At 32.3% G+C, this 21,588-nt stretch overlaps 1 protein-coding gene across 2 annotated transcripts in view; it reads right to left on the minus strand.

Moving 5' to 3' along the window:
- The window catches only part of LOC117118819 (transforming acidic coiled-coil-containing protein 3-like), a 31,495-nt gene that overhangs the window by 7,082 nt on the left and 2,825 nt on the right, over positions 1-21,588 (minus strand). The window contains exons 2-8 of one of the 2 annotated variants that reach the window (XM_033263532.1): positions 20,497-20,716; positions 13,378-13,574; positions 9,926-10,342; positions 8,801-8,958; positions 7,846-7,929; positions 5,009-5,077; positions 114-181 (exon numbers count right to left, since the gene is read on the minus strand). In XM_033263532.1, the coding sequence (XP_033119423.1) occupies positions 114-181; positions 5,009-5,077; positions 7,846-7,929; positions 8,801-8,958; positions 9,926-10,342; positions 13,378-13,574; positions 20,497-20,709 (1,206 nt within the window). In that variant the 5' untranslated portion in view covers positions 20,710-20,716. The remainder of the gene's footprint in view (positions 1-113; positions 182-5,008; positions 5,078-7,845; positions 7,930-8,800; positions 8,959-9,925; positions 10,343-13,377; positions 13,575-20,496; positions 20,717-21,588) is intronic. The other variant, XM_033263533.1, reaches the window with a different exon arrangement.

Consider the following 21,588-nt stretch of genomic DNA (forward strand, 5'->3'; position numbering starts at 1 on the left):
TAAAAAAAGTAGAAATGATTGATTGGCTAGATCATGCTCTACCGCTAGTTTTCATTATTTTACAATTACAAATAAGTATGTACAAATGAACATAACTAATGAGATAAACTTACAGAGCTTGTACTACCAGCTTTCTCTAGAAAATCAACATCAAATGCAGCAGGGTCAGCTGGTGCAAAGACTGTAACAAAACAAATGCATGAATGATAAATACCAGTTACTCTTAATAGACAAGTTACTAATATACTATTATCATATGTTTTGACTCCAATTTTAACATAAAATTCCATAATACTAGAATTTGTAATTTATTATTTTTATAACCGTGAAAGGTAACATCACATAAGCAGCTAATTGGTTGTGTATGCACTCATATCAGATTGTAAAGCACTACAAATTCACAATGTAACCTGGTGTATCAAAGCGGGTCATATGTAAACAGATCCACTGAATAAAAAATAATCTTTAACATTATTATTAATCTGAAATTGATGCTTTGTGATTATTTCTTGTGCTTATAAAACTGAATTAAATCAATGCTTGCAAAATACCAATTTGTTTGTCAAGATATAATGAAAACCTTCAAAAATTCAAATGAAAGAATTAAATTTCTCATTTATAAGAAGTAATGTGTTATAGAATGAACGTTCCGCTTAGCCTCATCTTTTGGATGTTGTTTGCTAAGGTCCCACAAAACAACGGCATAAACATACGAAACACATCCGTTTGTGAGACAATATGTGCATTGTGAGAAAACATGCATTTGTGGGACATGTGCGTATTTCTGGCCCTGTTCTGATTGGTCAGTTGTTAAATTTGAATGACACCACAATCCAGAAAGGTCCACTCTAATAAGATGCAAATTGAAACAAATTATTTTTTGGCTTCTTATACTACTTCAAAAATCTTTAAATTGACTGCTAGCCAATTTAAGGGTCTAAGAAAAAGAATATCAGTATAAATTATACCTCTTTTCTGAGGAAAATGTCATTTTGTTTAATTTCTTAACTGAATGCTAATAACTTGCATAGAAAGTAAATCAAATAATTTTACTGACAGTCTTTAACCCCAATTCCTATTTGTCACATTTACCCCTCAAAATCATTAAGTTTTGTTAACGCTTTTCATCAATAAGGAAGAGTACAAACATTATTTTAAGCATTACAGTCCATCAAAAAAGCATTCTTTAAAACACTATTAATGTAATATAGTATATAGTGTTACAGTAGTATAGTGTATACTGTATATATTATATCATCACTTTTGTAAACTGAACAGTATCTCGTAATTTGATATTTAAATATTGTGCGTATCACTGTCTATGCAAATGCCAACGCTATTTAGTTCCTTCCTCCGAGCCTCAGGGAAGGTGCCGCGGAATGTCGCCAGAAGTCTCAGCCAACACACTCTCCAGCCGTTCGGGGAATGTAAATTTCTGATATATTCTGACGACTTTAACAAATTAATCCCTATATAAATTCCATGGTGCATATGATGGCATGCAATGTACCATGGGATATATTAAACCCTGATAATTAATTTCAACAGGAAAGACAAGTCTATACAGTGAAATCAGTATATTGGAAAAGCCAATAATAGGGGTCCATTAGTGTACAAGCAACATTTACTATGACATTAACAACATGAATATAATACTAATAGCTGGTAACTGTTTCCGTACAAGCTACAAGAGGCATAAGTAATATTGACATGTATGTAATTAAATGGTGGTGAACACAGTGTGAATATTTTACATGACATGATGAATATTAGCACAAGGCACAGTATAAGTCTCCTAAGATTTCATTAACTTATCCTACTATAGTACTTAAAAAAATTCAATCAAATTATAAAAAAATATATAGTAAATTAATTAGTAATACACATAACTAGACAGAATTATTAAAATTAAGTTATATTTTATATAGTAGGCCTACAATAGCTGAATCTATGTATATAATTAATAATAAAATAAATAAAAGAATACTAAAATTTGAAAGAAAAAAAAACAAAACAACATGGAATAAGTAAAAAATACTAAGTAAACAATAGAGTATAAATTCCATTAAATTGACTATACTTAATAGAAGTAACAGAATTAAGTATATGTTTACAAACAGTATGCTAGGGGGAAGGGGGTAGAAAATTGAGTTCACTTTTACATACCTGTATGCATGAAAATGTTGTTTACATTAACATGGAACATATTTAAATAATACTTTAATAGATATTCATGACTAATTAAAATGCAACCATAGATATAATTTACATTTTTAAGTAACAAATTGCAGTACTTCAGTTGACTTCACAAAATGGAGGGTTTTTTGCATAATTAACATTTTTTATGTACACTTTCAGAGGGGAGGGAAGGTGTACCGAAAAAGACTACTCAACAACTATCCATAGTAAATTAATGATTATAGACAGCAAATTTGCCAACAGCAAATAGAATTTTTGCCTAATAAATAACATGTATAATTCAAACTGTAAGTAGAGCAAATTGCTTTGCGTAATAGATCTAAAATAATTATAATTTAATTCCACAAAATAAGCTCATTAATCAGCTGATAGCAGACATCTATAATTGCTCAGGGTTAAGACCTTAGCAAGGTCATGGAAATGAATACACACCAATCATGTTTTTATTATTGCTCTATAAATATTTTCAGTACAGTATAAGTAATACACACAAGCTATATTATTTGTTTATCTATTAATGATCATGTCTACTACTAAACTAATGGCAACATTAAAACAATAACAAAGACAATATCAGATATTGATGAGAAAAATGAAATAAAACTACTGTAATTGAAAATTTAAAAAAATAATTAAATGAAAAACTAACAATAGTAAGAATACCAACACAAACAAGAGCAAACAGTAACAACAGCAAACAACAAACAGTAACAAAAGCAAACAGCAACAATAAACAGTAACAAAAGCAAACAGCAACAACAAATAGTAACAAAAGCAAACAACAACAAACTGCAGCAACAGTAACAACAACAAATTGCAACAATGCACTGCAACAGCAAGGAATTGCAGCAACAACAGCAACAAACTGCAGCAACAACAAACAGCAACAACAACAGCAACAACAAGCTATAGCAACACCAACAGACTGCAGCAACTACAACAACAGCAAACAATAACAACAGCTCAGTAAACAACAGCAACAACAAACTGCAGCAACAACAATGGCAGCAAACGACAACAAAAAACAACAACAAACTGCAACAACGAAGTGCAGCAACAACATCATAAGCAAACAACATCAGAAACAGCAACAACAAACAGCAACAACAAAGTGCAGCAACATCATAGCAAACAACATCAGAAACAGCAACAACAAAGTGCAGCAACAACATCATAAGCAAACAACATCAGCAACAACAAACAGCAACAACAAAGTGCAACAACATCACAGCAAACAATATCAGAAACAGCAACAACAAACTGCAACAACAAACTCCAGCAACAAGATCAGCAACAACAAATTGCAGCAACATCAAACAGCAACAACACCAATAATAAACAGAAACAACACCAACAACTAACAACAAACAACAACAGAAACAATAATCAACAACATGCCGGTTATGTGCCAAATATGAGTTATATTTCTTATTAAGTCACTGACTGGTCCGTCGAATTAAATTCGGGAACAACCTAGTGAGCGCAACAATTGCAGTGAAAACACAGTTACAGCAGTGTAGTGATTTTATACAAATCAGGCTTAAGTAAAGCTCAGTACTGGTTATCAGTCAATCAACCATCAAATAGTAAAACAGGAAGTTCAAAGGATAATCTTAATTTAAATGCTGCAATACAGTAATTAATAATGTGTGTCAAAATTATTTTGATTCCTTTCCTCCATTACTGACCATTTATATCAAATATTTATTAAGTATCTTTCAGTAATCATACGGTGTTACGCTGTACCTTATATTTCCTGTACATTATATCTGCTTGTACGAATAGGAAGTGCAAATATCCTTATGGTAAACATTTTTTTTTTTATAACACTATACTACCTAAAGGATTGTATCAAAGAAACATTACTGTACATTTATAAATTTAAATTATATAATTTTATTTTTAAAACTAATTAATTTAATATAACAATTTATTTTTTTCCTTTCAAACTTCATTTTGTAGGTGGCAATACATTAAAATAAGTTTACACTTCTATTCTATTTTGTCTGATAAATTTCAATTTAAAAGAACAATGGGGTGATGATGATCAGTCCAATACAGACAACATCATCTTTGGTACATAAAGCATGCTTTCTAAACAATAACTACTGCAATGTTACCCAATAAATCACTAAAAGCATGCTTTCTAAACAATACCTACTGTAATGTTACCTAACATATCACTAAACTGCAATTATTAACAAACAATGGTCAGTTCAACAATACTAACACCAACAATGCACTAACCAAACAGCCCAACAACGTCAGCACTAAACAAATGTTATTACACTGTAGCAGGATTTAGTGCTAACCATTTCAAAATGTCATGTTAGGTAAAACTCATTAGAATACTAATTAGGATAAACATTTTTAAAAGGTCAAAACTTTCGATGAGTGCATATGATATGACATTTAATACTCCTTGCAATGTATCATGTAATTTATCTACAATTTAACAAATGTGACATTCTGTGAAAATAAAGTAGTGGAAAGATATATATCGAACCCCAACATGATGGTGTTTTCATCCATTTCAATAAGTAAAAATAGTGTACAATATTTAATTGCAGTAGAGTTGTAGTACAGTAGTCACATAAGCCCATAGAAACCACATTGTTATTATTATGACTAGAACTATATAGCATTCACCACAAGAAAAGTTTATTATATTAAGGCTAGACTGAATTGTAAAAGTGCATGCTATTTTAGTGAATCCAAGTGACCTGAGGTACCATGACCGTAGGCTCAGTGACGCGGAAATTAGCACTGCATTTGATGGCGTGTATGCATGCACAGGCCTTCTTCCTACCTTCCTCCGCTAGACGGAGTTCCATCTCCTCAAAACTTATCTCTCCCTGCACACCAGTGTCAAAGGGACCTTCATAGTAGCAGACAAAATGGCAGCAAATTGAAAAGGAAACTTGATTATTAGTCATACTTTCGAGCCAAAATTGGCTGAAGTGAAACTTGCACTTCACCTTAAAAACCAATTGACAACAGGCCAACAACACTCAGACTAAACACTCAATGACAAAGCATTTTTTTTCCTATCTTGTGTAGAAAAATTCAACTGGTAATGATACTATGGAATAAACAATGCTATAACTGAAAAAATTTATAGTACTAAGAAATACAGTTATCTAGCAATTAATTAACACTTTATGTACTGGTAGTATTGTTTGCAGTATCTATATAAATAAATAAAAAATGTTTGTTGAATTGCAGTATTACTATGCTTTATAGTCAAGTAACAAGCTTCTCATAGCCTTATGGGTTGAATACAATATCCTGAACAATCTGAATTTATGTTTATTGTCTGTCTATTTTTAGTCATGTAACACCTAAATTTTATTGTGTCTTTTAACATTTCTTGTAAAGTTAAGTTATATCACAATTTATTTTGTTTTTCCGCCTGCCAGCTGTGTGTGCACTACACTGGTATGTTAAGTGCACGTGTTAAACAATGTATGTGACTTATGAGCAAAGAACAGAGCTGCCTTAGCGCGTGAAGAGCGTTTGCGCGATGCCTTTGAAGTCTAATGTGTTCCCCGCCACCAAATGCTCAGCAGGTTTAGTTTAAAAAGTTGAACATGGCAAAATGGAGAGCACCTTCATTTCTCAATGCACACTACTTACAGACAATCACTATGGCTGCGCAATAGTTTCCACCTTGATGCTAATACATTTATCTTTCATGAAATGCCATACATATTAATATTTCCACAAAAAAAGAGTTTCAAATTTAATGGAACATTTACATGAGCTTTAAAAGTATGGTATATTTCAATAAATTGGATAAAACTTGATACTCTAATGTTAACAGATATTAATTAAGGAATGATTGAGGATTATAATAAAGTCATTCATTTTAGTGTAAACGAGTGTGGACTATTTGAAAATTCAATCCAAAGTCAGAGTAATTTTCAGTTTTACGCTGCCTTAGCCTTTATAGACGAACTAATCTATCATTAGACAACATTTTAATGAACACAGAAGTAATTGTAACAGAAATATTTTGTGGAATCTGTTCCTAAAATACTAAAAGTCAAGAAAAAATCCAATCAGGGGAACATTGTTAATTTTAAAGATATTTATTGGTTTATCGCACAACTACCATGTTTGAAGCGTATAAAAGCATGTCGTTGCCAAGTTGTTGCTAACGAAAAAATGTAAATAAGATAATACGCCCACGCGATCCAAAGGTGGGGAACACATTAGTTTGTCGCGCCAAAGGGATCTGATGCTGAGTGATCTCCCTCTCAATAATACCTAAGAAAAATCTATATATAAATGTAACACTTTTTTTCAATATAGTGCTTTAATAATGATAAAATTTCTTTTTTGTCATTTTAAAAATTAAATTAAAACTAAAGATTTTGGTTGGGCACCTATATGTGGTAGTCACAGATTTGCACCAACACACAAGATAAAAACATTATCTGTTTAACCCAGCTAACTCTCATGTGAGTCTTAATTCAAGTAGCTACATTAAGATCCAATCCCAAATCTTGACATTCTAGTCATGCCTTAAATCTGGGTATACAGTGTAAGATGCAGGAACCTTGCCACTTAGCCAAAAGCTTAGCTAAACATGCACTTATAAATAATTATGTATTTATTGAATCAGCTGATTTCCATGATGATTTAGATCCTCGTGTAAAATTTGAGTATGGTGTTTTAGTAGTGATCAAGCAAAACAAATTCCCATTAACATAGACAATCTCAGAATAATAAAATCCTCCATTAATCATTGACATAGAGCTAAACCCCTTTATGACATAAAGATAATAATTATGGTTTAAGGTTACAAAGTTATCTTCTTCATCAATCACTGGGCACATAACCTTACATTCTCCATTAGGGGAAGACATTTTGAGGTTAAAATGTTCATCTTCCAATCCAAAGGGCCAGGGTTCAAATCCTCTAATACTCTAAATCCCTGTACAGACTGTCAAATGTTTTTTGACAAAAACATGTGACATGCCTAAATATGGTCATTATGACATCACATATGACTATATATGGGCACAGCATGACCATATATGACAAAAACATGTGACATGCTTTAATTATGACATCACATCATAACTATATATAGGCACATCATGACTTTATATGACAAAAACATATGACATCTAAATACGGCCATTATGACATCATATCATGACCATATATAGGCACATCATGACCATATATTGTTTTGTCAAAGAAAATTTGATAGTCTGTAAAGGGCTTCAGAGTTCTTTTCTCTACAGTGAAATACAACAGCAACTCAACCCTGTAAGTAAACTTAACCATGACACTTTCATTTATAATTGGGGAGTGCACTTACTGAAGAATGATAATGAAATGAAAGAGTTTTTAAGAGATTAATGGTACATACAAATCTACCTGTAAAAACAGTATAAATAAAATATCTATTACATCTAAATTTATCATTCAGGGACCTTTAATGAGAAGGGGAAAATATTATATGATCTTGATAGCAGAATATGATGATGCAACTGAGGCCCTGTGGGTATTAAGTAAGGTTCAAATTTAAATTGATCCACCATAGTTATGAAATTTTAAATCTGATGGATTTTGTATAATATGTCAAAATAAAAATATTTCATAGTAATAGTTATCAAGATTAATTATCCCCACCTTCTTCTGCTGGAAAGAACTCTTCTTCGCCTGCTCCAAAATCATCATCTCCAGTTAACTCGTGACCTAAATTCTCTGACAAACCTACAAAATAAATTTTTATTATTACTTTAACTACTGTTATAAGTCTGTTCTGCCTTTCGGTTTGGCTTTATTTTTAAAATATTATAATGCCAATTTCAAGCATTTGAATAGCACGTCCACAGTCAGTGCCCAGCAGCACTAGTCACCAAAATGGCTAGCAAACTATTGAGTATGGATTTGTGGCCTCTCAAGAGAGGTCTTTAAAGTATAAAAGAGGCCCTGCAAATGAATTATAATTATGCAAGTTTCAACATGTGGTTGGCAGCATAAGTGGCTGCCTGTATAGGTGGTTGTCTGCATAGCAGCTAAATGATGAGATTATTATGTACCACTATCACAGCTTTTTGAATCACACATGTAAAACATGGGGAAAAAACCCAAAAAAGATGTTTTCTAACATCGTTAAATATTGTCTAAAGGGGCCATATGACGTCATTTGAATTGATTGGTCAAACTATTTTGTTATCGTATACACGATGAATTGTTATCGAATCGTCCTAGTTTAAAAACTTCTCTTATCTCTTTTATTTGCTATGAACAATTGCTTTTTAGCTTTTTATATAGTTATCGTTGCAAGTATAGAGAAGCCTTTCATGACAATCCATTCATATTGCCACCGACAATCAGCAGACAGTGTCACCTAGCAGTCACAGGTAGTGCGGTTGGATTCGCCATACGATGGTCGTGCAATGCAGTGAGTACCTGGCTTTAGGGCTAGAGTTAGACTTGAATAATCAACACCCCATGAAATATGACCTGGACCCTTTTTTGGACTCTTTCAAAAAATATAGTTTTACACTATGTGAATACAAGATCTAGTTGCAACCCTACTGATCCATTTCAATAAATATTTTGTAAGTCTCTTACATACCTGATGGTGTTGGCAACATATCAGAATTGTCTGTTAGCCCATTGATGGGATCTGCCTCATGTGGTACTGCACTATCATAGTTCCCATTTCCATTGGCTGATGGTAATTCACTTGTGGAATCAGGAGTAGAATCCTCAACATTGAAGCCAAATGATGCACTACATGTGTTAAAAAAAACACCAACCAATCACAGGTGAATACATAATATTGCATAAATTTGAAAAAAAAACCCAAATCATTTAATAAAAAAACAAAACACAATCAGTGAGATTTACGTGGATAATAAAACAATAAATCAATCAATTTCTTTATCCAAGCCAATTGAGTCAATTAATAAACAGGATAGAATAGACATGAAAACATATCCACTACAAACAAAATCAATTAGATTCATTATCAAGAAAATCTGAACAAGAGGATTCCATATAATGTCAGTAGCGTCCAAATAAATTGCTGTCTGATGTAACACACAGTTCCGGTCGAGAAACAATATATGGTCATGTAATTCAGACAAGAAGGCATGCTTTAGCATTTTCAATCTTACATATCCTCTTGTGAAAAAAGGAGAGAGGAATATACACAGGAGGTTCTATAGCTTTCTTTAAATGATACTTAGCAAGGGTCATCTGAACTAGGAAGCATACATTAAGGTTAAGACATTTTAGATGAAGGAGCTACAGAATATAAATTTTAATTTAGACTTGTTCACTTTAAATTTCCGGATTATGTAAACTTTCTTGTTCCCTTTCTTAATTAAGATTATGACATATTTAATCCCAGTTAATGTTGTCCTTGAACGTTGATCCATGGCATTAGCCATTTTTAAAATGAGATAACAAAACTTGAAGTGGACTGGTTAACATCCAGGTAAGTATTATGAAATGGCCAATTAGTGTTGGTTGTTATTAACATCCTAATTTGATTTATATTTTAGAATACGAAAACTGCTCCGTAAAGGTAACCATTTTCTTTTATGGACGTAACCAGTCTATATTTACTAATAATTGGAGATGCGGTCTGACAAATTAGAATATATGCATAACCAACATCCTCATTCTAGAGTGCTGCAGCATCCCCTCAAGAATTATGAACAAGAACATAAAAGTAAACTCTGAGACACCATACCTGTCTGACTGTTCAGGTGAGACCCGTTTCACTTCAACATGATCAACTGAATTTCCTATATCTTGAAGATCGAACGTTGATGAGTTTGCGATTCTAGGAGGAGAATTAGCAATAGCGGACTTTGTACCAAATGGATTAAAGTTTGCCAACTCCTCTTCGGTCATATCGGCAACAGATTTACTCGCATTTTCACCCCTCGGAGGAGAATTAGCCACACTTGCCTTGGTACCGAATGGGTTATAGTTCGCTAATTCTTCATCAGTCATATCAGCTATGGATTTTCCTGCCATTTTGTCGTCTGCTTTCTGACAAGGTGTACCAAGGACATAGGCAGTATGCTGGTTCTCTTTGTCTTCTATGCCAATAAGAAGATCTACCGGTTGTTTTTGGTTTTGCTCCAAAGAATCTTCTTCTTCCCTGCAAATTTTACATATTTATCGAGTGAAAATATGAGGCAAGAAAAGGCAGGGTATTAGTGACCTACTATTAACCAACTCAACATAAGAAAACCAAAAAAAGAGTAAAATATTAAAAATCCTTTGAAACATAATGCATATTTACATCCTTATGACTTCAAAAACAATGATTTTAAGAAAACATTTTGTACATTTTAACATGAAAAGTTCATTGCATTCTGTATTATTATAAACGAGCAATTAATTATTAATATTTTGTGTACAGAAATGTTATGAAATGTATGTCATTGTGTAGAAACTTGTTTATTTAATTAATAAACAATTCACATCACTCTCATAAATTAAAGAATCTTTGAGTTCAAACAGAGTTTAATCAAATGGATATTTATTTATACACACTACCCAGGGTAAATTATGATGATCACCTTATGGATGCATGTCCTAACAATAATGTCAAATAACTATGTACCTAGAAAGGATCTATTCTTCTTAGCTAAATTATTTGAATATTTTATTTCACTTTTTTAAGCTGTTTTGGCATGTATTTTAATTTTATAATGTTTGTTAAAGGCAGGCTCCTGAGGAAAACAGTTTTTCATAGTTAAAAACTAGGGGAAATAAAGGGGTGTAACCACCCATTTTTCAACCTTTCCCTCTTTTTTAAATATTCGAAAATCTGCATCTCATCAACCATTCCAAGCTTTCTGTCAAACACCTTTTTTTTGTTTACATTTTTTATCCTAAATGACTGGACATGCCTAGCAGAGTACCGTAGTAGGGAGCTCTTACCTAGCTTAGCTAAATTAAAAGGCTAGGCCAAGGAAATAAAGTTTGGCGTCAAACTTTGATCATCGTCTTTAAAGTTTATTCTATAAACCCTAAATCCTACAGGTGAAAAAATAAGAAAGTTGTATTTAAGGCCTACATACAACAGTGTATGCTACTTGATTGTCTATTCTTCTATTAACTTCCTCTATTATGGCAGTGACTGACAGCAGTGTGTTGGACACTGAGCTAGAAAGGATTCCAAGTACTGCATAGACTGCTAATTCTGGAGGCAGGCCTGTCGCCAACATTTATCGTTCAAGATAGGTTTTGGGCACAGTTTTTTGTATTACGTGCAGTCTGTTTAAAATGATAGGAGGTTTGCCAGAACCCCTATAAATCCCCCTGGCTACAGGCCTTGGAGGTAATGTGATGTAATGTCATAGCAGCTTACAGGGCTTACTAAAAGCAATAAAAGTGAAAGTGGAAGATTTGGATTTAATGTTTCCTAGATCAGGTCATCATAAACTTCAACATATTTTCCAACTCATTTTTTGTGGGTTTCCTTCTACTCCTCTCACCACAGGGGATTTTACTTAAATAACAAATAATGGATTACAATATTTAAAAAAAAATAAAATAATAATAATGGTCAACTCATAGAGTGCATTATTATGGAGACTTCTATGCACTTTACATAAATATGAATAACCGTACAAAGAAAGTAATACTTAAACTAATCCTATACTATAAGCATGTTTTGACCGTTGGCTCCGAGAAGTTCATCCGCCCTTTGTTCAGCTATTTTCTAATTGCTGCTAGGTGACCATTCACACTCCCACCCAAAGGCCGCTAAAGCCATAGATGGGGTTGCCAGTTAGTCGCTGGCGATTCGAGTGGATGTATTTTAACATCATAGCTAGGACATCCTAACTACAACTAAACCTAATCTTAACTACCTAAAATGAACTTATTTATAACTCTACCTTCCATACCCAAAATACCTTGTTAGTTCTGAACCTCAAAATTAATTAAGACTTCTAAGTAATTGTCATACTAGCAATTATAATATTCAAAGCGTATTCTATTAAATTAACACGTATTGAAAATATGATTTTAGTCGACTTGCAACCATAACAATTTATCAGTGGATTACAGGAATTAAACCGTTTCCTTTTTCTGCTTAGGGTAACAGTGTACTCAGGAAATTCACCACACCAAACTAAATTACAACTTTTACTTTATTTTGTTTTTATTAATTTTTATATGATGCACCGTTGCACAGGTACTGGTGCGGAAGGCGATGGGTTTTACACACCCCATCCTGTTTAAACCATTCACTTTCACTGGAGTACTAAGCCCATCAATCACATCTTGAACATTGTTAATGTGGAAAGCAGTATATGTACGTTACTCTCGTAAACACACAGTAATTCAAGAAAATTGTATATTTTATTGCTATACATAATAAACATCAATATTTATTATACTAATGAAAATATAGCAAAAACATGTAAACTATTAATATTGATGAGGCAATAACATTTAAGCTATAAATGTTAACTAATTGTGGGATTCTGTTTACCACTTTCGCTCTGTTAAAATTCACTGTTATTTTATGTACTGTAAGCCTTCAAGTTTAAGTAGTAACTTTTTCATGTAAATATTATACTACTTGTATTTTACACTTGTGTACATATGTAAAAATGTACAAGCTATCTTAGGAATATTTTCAACAATTGTTGGACATTATATATTGTTTTTATCTTTCAACATTATTGTAAAACTTTGATGCATTGCATTGTGTGTTTTTTTTCATATAAAGTTATCTAGTTGTGGGATTTTGTTCACCACTGTTGCCTTGTTAAAATTTATTGTTATTTTATTAAAGCTTATAAAGTTTAAGGAGAATTTTTTTATGTAACTGTAAATATTATACTATAGTTGTATAGTCTGTGTACATATGGGCAAATTTTTTGACTTTATTATATTGTGTGTTTATTCCTTCAACATTATTGTAAACATTTGATGGTATTTTGTTGCCCTATGAAATAAATCAATGAACAATAAGTATCTGTACTAGTATATTTGGGGATTCTTCTAATCACAAACAGCTTAAAGATAATAAACAAGAGGCTTGGCACTAACAACCTCTTCTATCTGATTACCTGTTAACAGTTAGAATTGTACAGCAGGAAACAGAGGGGTGAAAATCAATAATTAGAATATCACCTCTATACAGAAATTACAAAGCTGTACTAAAACTCTTACCGTATTGGAAGGTTGTCAATGAGCTCGTTGACGAATTCGTTGGCGCAGTTTATGTAGTCGGTGTGGTCCTGCTTTGTGACAACTTGCACACGTTCTATCCAGCTTTCTTTGTCATCAAGTTCACGTACAAATTCGTACGCTGGATTACTGGGTAGGGACTTGCCTTTGTTAGGTTTCAGAGGGGTCTGAAAAGTGACCTAAAGAGAAAAAAAAAATTAATGTATTTAATAAATCATACTCAATACATAGAATAATTTTAAACCTAATTTAGGTTAAGGCCAAATAAAAAAAAATCATGTTTTTGTCTGAAGCTGGGCACACAAGGCATGACTGACTGTCAGCTGACCAATCCATTTCCGCTCGCTATGGACGCCTGATGACACAACACCGTCTTCAGTTTGTCAACAGTAGTTGGAATGAATTGTCATAAAAATGAATGACGATCAGTTGCGTGCTTGTTGCCGTGTTGCGTTTTATACGAAAAAAGATAATGAACAAAAAATTAACTAAACACAGCATCCACTTCTATTTTATGTATCTTGAGAAAGAATTTCCATTAATCACCTACCCAACAATGGACGGAAGAAGATATCGATATAAAGATAAAAATTAAGTGCTAACTATTTTTAAACATGTATAATAATACAGTTACGTATTTTGTAGTCAAATAAGTAAAGAATATATTTTATGCATTATGGTGCGCTGATGATCAGAAAATGGATGATGGCTTTCCCTCTAAAAAAAATCACAAATAAAATATACTTAAATATATTAAATAAGTAAAATAAATTTTACAATAGAGCAAAATTTTAATATTTAACTTGAAGATTAACTGATCAATAATTTTTTTTGTATGAGAAGGAACTTTCAACATTAATAACGATAGAACAGCTGAAAGGTTGATAACAAAGCAAAAGACAAGAGTTCAGATATATTTGGAGCGTTGTACATCAACGCAGGGGTGCAGAGAACATTACTGGCCCGTAAGGGACCCATACTGGCGGCAGTCAAACTAAAAATTAAAGAACTTGTCTAAAAGACTTCCTTATTTAGTTTCATTTTATACAGTAAGACTGAAGTAAAGCACTAAATATGTAGAATAATTAGAAGATTTGATTCTTTTTGTTTGATTTATGTTAATTACTATCCTGCTTGGCCAATGGGGCAATATTATCTTATGTAAATCAACAATTTTTAAGGAAAACTAAATAGTATAAATAAGACATGACATTTGTGTTGACATTTTTTTTTTTGTGAGAAGTCAAGATGACATACTTAGTAGCATGCACTTTGCCTTAGTAGTTTTAATTAAAATAGTACCTAAAAACAGTACCAGCCCCAATTAACTAATTAGTATTTGTTGCTAATTGATGTTAAACATAGGAGATTGAATACATTTCTTTCTTTAATTTTTCTTAATCCTATTTGTAGATCAGCTCCTTCAAACATTGTAAAGATTAAATTGCTTTGAAACTCAAAATGTCTTTCGCAATTTAAAATTAATTGCTATCTCATTTTATAATTTTTCTGTATCAGAATTTCCAAAATTTTCTTTTTATTAACTCCGAAAACAAACAAATAACTATTTGTTTATGAAATTCTATGGTAAAATCATTTGAAAGGGCATTAATACACAATTTTATATTCAACTTCTGACATGAACAATTTGTTTGATCAAATTTGCAATCCTGGTTTAAATTAAGTGCACATTATATGTCACTATAAATTAAGTTAAGTACTAAATGTGAAAATTACTGAGAAAACATACAATGCAAGAGAGATTGCAATTTTGACTTAAGTACAAGATGCATGAGGCTTGGCTGGTACCATATACTGCTTGCCATATTTTGGTTACTTGTTGTGTGAAACCTTACAGTTACAGGGATGTAGTTATGGTGGGCCGAGGTAAGCAGGGCCATACAGACTTGAGGTACAGTATTCTACTCAGTCTAAAACTAATTTCATGGCCCTTCACCCACCTTTATTAGCCCATTACCCATCCTTAAAAATCCACTCTTATTATTTAGAGTTCACCAAAGTTATCACCCACCCACCCTTAAAATGTCTACCACCCAGCCCTACCGTAAGTTTTCAACAGACAACCCTGCAATTAACTACAAACACACTTGTTGCTTCAACGCAAGTGTAAACTGTTTCTCCAGAGTAACAATCATGCAATCAATGTAGACTTGACTGAAAAAATCATCCCACTTTAATTGTGTCATGTACAATGCATACAAACATGCACTTCAATTAGTATTTATATCTAGTTCATTAACTGTTTGTCCCTCCATGTTGAAAAAATGTACAGGGAAAGAGCATTCTCAGTTGCTGCTCTCAAGGTGTGAAAAATGTTGCCTATATTTGTCAGTGAGTCTCCTCTTGAAAACTTTTAAGAATTTGCTTAAGACTCATGATTTTAATTTACTTTAATTCTTTATTTTTTTTTTGCCAACTTCTACTGCATAGAGGCTTGTGTAAATTATGCCTTATATAATCCCACTTATTATTACTATTATTATTATTTTGTTAGTAAAAATTATAGATTTGGTAAAAGAGGCAATACCTACAAAGGAGCAGATTAATTGTCATCGATGTTGCTGCCAAACAAGGTATTTAGTTCAAATGTGCTGATAGAGTGTCAAGCAGTTAGCAAAGATGGCTAGCTAGATTTCTCATGAAATGTATTAAAAAGAGACAAGATGGAGACATGTCCAGCTGGCTTATATTACAACAGAGCTTCATCAGATTTATTTTACAAATTTAGAAAGTTTAAACTAAAAAGGAAATCTGGGAAAAATAAGATAAACTTCAAGATTAGTCAGATAAATAAATGGTCAATATAGGTCAACAGAATTTTAAATGATCATACGGAAGTGGAAATTGAGGATTGGATTGGTGACTATTGGTTGAAAACAGGAGTTTCAACTCAGAATCAGAGACTGTAGATTAATAAAATATATATGCACTCACATTACAACTTACAGTAAGTTCAGTTGTTTATTCACAAGATATAAAAGATTGGCAATTATATCTTTATTTAATTAATATAACTACAGTAATTAACTGTTAAATGTTCATAGATATTCCATTGATTGCTTTCATGAATTCATTATATTTTGGCAAAAGTGGTAGACAAAAGTTGAAATTTATGCATTCAGGATGGGTTTGGATTATCCCATGGTTTTACTTTTTTTATTTTTAGAAATACTGTAACACCTTAAATTCTATCCTAATTATAATTTTCAAAAAAATATCAGCATTCAAAAAATAAACTATCAATTTATGAATGAAATAGCATTATACATTAAACACACTTATTGCACATTACCAGGTGAGAAAGAATATGCCCACAAACTATGCTTTATTGGAAATTAAAACGACAGGAACAAAAGTAAAAATGCACAAGTTGAGATAGTGGAAAAGAAGTAATTAGTTCCAAAACACTAAGTATGAAGTACAGTAGGAAGGAATGGTAGGAAACATGCTTTCCAAGTATACAGGTGAATAATATCCCATGATGCACTTCTTCATTCCCATCATGCAATATTTCCATCATTCAGTGGCAGTTGAACAATACCTTAACAGGCTCTATGAAAGGGGATTGCGGTGGTGTAGGTAAGTCGAGACTCATCTCAACATCTGGAACCCAAGATTTGGGCTCGGTTGGCAGAAGGTACGACAGTGGCAATGCCTGTCCGCATATTTGGCCACAGTTACAATCGAGACATTCTTCCTCATTTCTTTCATTTGACAGATCAGTTTGACTCTTAGATATACTTTTTGGTTGGAAATCACCCTCATTGTATAATACACAGTTCATATCACATGACCTCCTGATAATCGATGGACTAGTCAGTCTCCGGCGATCTGGATAATCTTCTTGTGTTCCAAACCTTTCCAATGATTTCTGTTTTTTTAAACTGTTGATAGCTAACAGTTGAATCGTATCCTCGATATTTAAGGAATTGCGTCGATCCACAGACAAATCAGAAGAATTATCGTTTTCGGATGTTTTTAACTTCTCGTCTATAACATCCCTGTTACACGAATTTCCAAATGCGAAATTATCTATAGTTATTAAGCTGATGGTATCCTCAGAAAATTTGTTTTTAACCGATTCAATCAGGGAGTCAACATTCATTCCCAATGAAAAGGTGCCGGATTCCTCAAAAATGTGTAATGATGATGTTTCTGAGTACGTATCATAAGGCGATTCCTCGATGTTGTACTCTGTTAAACTTTCATTCTCGTCTGCTTCTTGAGGAATTACGGAAAATTCGACATCGGCCGAATGGCTTCGTTTCATGACAGGCTTATACTGATGTTGTATTGTTGGCCGATTAAACGATATGGATTTCTTAATGTTAATTAATTTTAATGTTTTCTTCATTCGGGAAGCTTTCTTGTGGTTGATCTGATCCCCAGGAACTTGGTCAAGCGAATCACCAACTGACCTTGCATGTTGGCGGCTTCCTGCAAGCCGCGCATTCCTTGTTGCAGTAACATCAAGCGCCTGCCTTTTTTCACGAGATTGTACATCACCCATCGTTACTAAGATAATAAAACATTTTATTATATTATTATAATTATTTATATTATTTAAGTGCCTTTTCTTTGTAAATATGAAGCACTTCTTTTCCCTAGTCACTGGATCCACATGTTTAAATGATGCTGCTGGTAATCAGCGCAGGAGCAGGCAACCCCACAAGGTACCCATTTATACTGCTGGGTAGAAAGAAGCAATGCAGATAAAGTGCCTTGCTCAAGGACACAAGCGAAATGTACAGCAAGGGATTGAAACCCCGAAATCGGGGTTGGGAGACCAAACAGTTTCCACTGCTTCAAACCGTTTCTAATAATTCTTATAATATTTTATAATATAAAAACAAAAAAAGAACTGCTAGAAATAATATTACAGAAATAATGTATGGTCATCTAAACAATAGAAATAAAATGAACCTTTTCAGGATCTTTGCTTTTCCTACCATATACAGTAGGTTTACAAATACTAAATTTACAAAACTATATATTACTTAACTTTAAAGATTAAATACTAAATTTATGTTCTATGGACAAATGTCTACAAATTCATGTTCTAGTTTGTTCTATACAACGATAATTTTCTGTATTGTACAGTATCCCAGACAATTTGTACAGCACTGTTCATCACCAGGGGTCCTAGTCACCCGGGAATCAGGATGGCCTCCAGCACTCCTGCAAGTAAGCAATAATCTCCCCGAAAATAAATAAATAAAATCTCCTACAAATTCATAATATTTGTATTTTTCACCACTTCATTATCAATTGTCTCATGGAAGTCAGTGGTGATGGGTATCATCATTTGTAGCAATATAAAATTAAATGTGTTGAAAGCTCATTAATCAGATTTTGCAGACGAGATTTCTTTCAACTTGGGACCCTTTTGCATCACACCTCAAAATGTCTGAGCAAAGCTATATTTACAGTACTAGACACGATAATGACACAATGACATAATTTTAGAAACCCAGAAAAAAAATCACTATTCAAGTAGTTCAAGGTACATTTTGTTCTGATTCACACAGGAATTCTAATCTTCAAATTACAGGTTTAGATCTTGGAGAAGATCAAATTTATTTAATTTCTGTCTTTACTAAAATTCTAAATTCAATCTTTAAAATGCAATTACAAAACAACATTGCCAGAGGCTTCTCAACAAATTGTTTTATTATAAGCCATTCGAACTGCAAGCTCTTGATAATTCACAAAATAAGCGACTTTTGTATTGCTTAATTGATGTTTGACCATAATACACTAACATTGTAACAGGTAAGATCTAAAACAATATTTCTTCCTAACCTAACAACTGTCAGAATTGTACACATATTATGAATTTATTATGCAACAGTTTCAGGCAGATAATGTAAAGATAGTGTTTAATTTCAGCTGCTATCCTTCTCTCATTCTTTGATGGAATGTGCCCACCTAACTACAGACTATGACATGCCATAAGTTTGGGCCAGAAACAGAGATCTGATAATACGCCTAAAATTTAACAAAAAACCAAACTTACAATTGACTTGACAATTATTAATTTGCCTTCTTCAACCATTAATTTATCTGCCGTTTATTAAAAATTAAACCTAAATAAGCATTAATTAGAAGTGGTCATTTGTCTCATTGTGAAGACCTTTGCTTAGTTTACTGAAAAAAATCAAAATGTATTAATTTTGAAATAATTATTTAATAAGCTTAATATTGAAAGTTCAACTGCATTATACATACTGGGTGGTATTAGCTTCAATATGGTGTTATTAATACATACCATTTTGCACCTGGGAAGCGAAATTTAATTAACAAAACATTGGATTTAACAATAGTACTTAACACACCATGTGAACGGATTTACACACCTGATTTTAAGAACTTTGCACTCATCCCCAGCATTCCTTCTAAACATAATCAATTTCTGTTACCAGACAAATTTAGATCATTTAATTTTATTTAAATCCCAAAAAGTAGACTAATGTACAATAATTAGTAACAATATAGGCCTAGTATTCAATGTTTGTTTATTTTAACACCTATTCCATGGTAACTATCACTGAGAACACTCAATGAAAATACAATTGGTTCCATTGTATGACCATGGAATCACAAGACACAACAGTCGAGCATGCATGCCAATGCTATTGCATGTGATTTTCTATTCTTTTAAAGATCTAAAATCTAACATTATTTAAAAGTGAAATCTTCTATTTTTGAGCTAATATACTTGGGCAATAAAATTCATTGTTTGCTTACTGTGTATATTCACATAAGCTTTTAGCTTTCAGTTGAATATAATGAGAAAATATATTCATCGCCAATGAACAGATGCAGAACTAAAAATAGTGTCTACATTCTTTCCAAGTCTATCAGTTATTTTATGTACTTTAAACTGAAAACATGATCATTATAAATGTGTTGAATTTTAGCATGATAATTTTATGGATTTCTATGCATTATATTTCTGGTAACAGTATTGGATATAATCTTAAAGATTTTAAAATCAAACTCTAAATTCTTTAATTTTTTCTTTTACCATGAAAATCCCATAATTCAACTGGGGACATTGAATAGAGTAACTGTGCATACCTTTTTATTATTTACCGAGAGCAACGGTGATACCAAGATATTCTCCTTTTGCGACGGCTTCAGAATTCCGGACTGTGAAGGAACCAATGGAGATGGCAAGCTATCAATATCCTCTTGGACGGGTAACAACGGAGTCTGAAGAATGTCAATATCAACTTGAGTCTTGCTAATGCTATCCAACGAGTGGAGAGGTGAGAATGGATTACTGTTCATAATGTACCTGAAATTGATACCAACAACCAAAATTATTCAATCAATTAAAGAAAATTATCATTTTAATATCATAATAATCAGTAAATAGTAGAAAGTGATTTAGATGTAAATGAACCAGGAAGTATAAAATTTACATACAACAAAATGTTATAACATAATCTTGTCGATGCAATGTTTTACAGTACAGTAGAACATTTATCAGCAAAATATAAACAATCAACAATTAGGTTAGATTATCTTTTGTTTTGCCAAAAAGGCATCATAATACCATCCAAAATGGGCATTCCTTAATGACCAACTTGATGACTAAGATTGGTGAATTCTTAACTGAAAAGTAATTAGATGAATCTGATACTTTCAATTGATATTGTACTTGCAGGGAATACCACTACCAGTGGAGAAAGTAGAAAAATTTCTCAATGGGATTACATATTCAGATCAGGGAAAAAATAGGGGCCATATTATAACAATCAATGAAAACAAATAATAAAATGGGTAGTAGTGCCTTGTACAAATATTTATTTGAGACACATGGTTTTACTATCTCAACAGAGCATTTGTTCATGATATCAGTAGTACATCATGTCTATAAAATTACACTATAGTTAATCCATTATATATGCTACTGATAATGATATTTAAATGTTTTCCTATACATTAGGCCTAATATACATATGTTCCAAGCATACAATAATTAATATGGCACCTATATCCTGAATGTTAACAGTGCTCTGTACTTTGATTTTTAAAAAAACAGCAGATTTTTAAAAGTTGATTCTTACACTGATATAATTATAACCTGAAAATATATATTAAAATCTGAGCAGGAATAATTTTCACTTTTAACCATAAAACATAGCAGCTGTAATGAGTCATAAA

Source organism: Anneissia japonica, unplaced genomic scaffold (assembly GCF_011630105.1).
Source record: "Anneissia japonica isolate Jap-2015-1 unplaced genomic scaffold, ASM1163010v1 scaffold737_len1565949_cov176, whole genome shotgun sequence".
Taxonomy (NCBI): Eukaryota; Metazoa; Echinodermata; class Crinoidea; order Comatulida; family Comatulidae; genus Anneissia; species Anneissia japonica.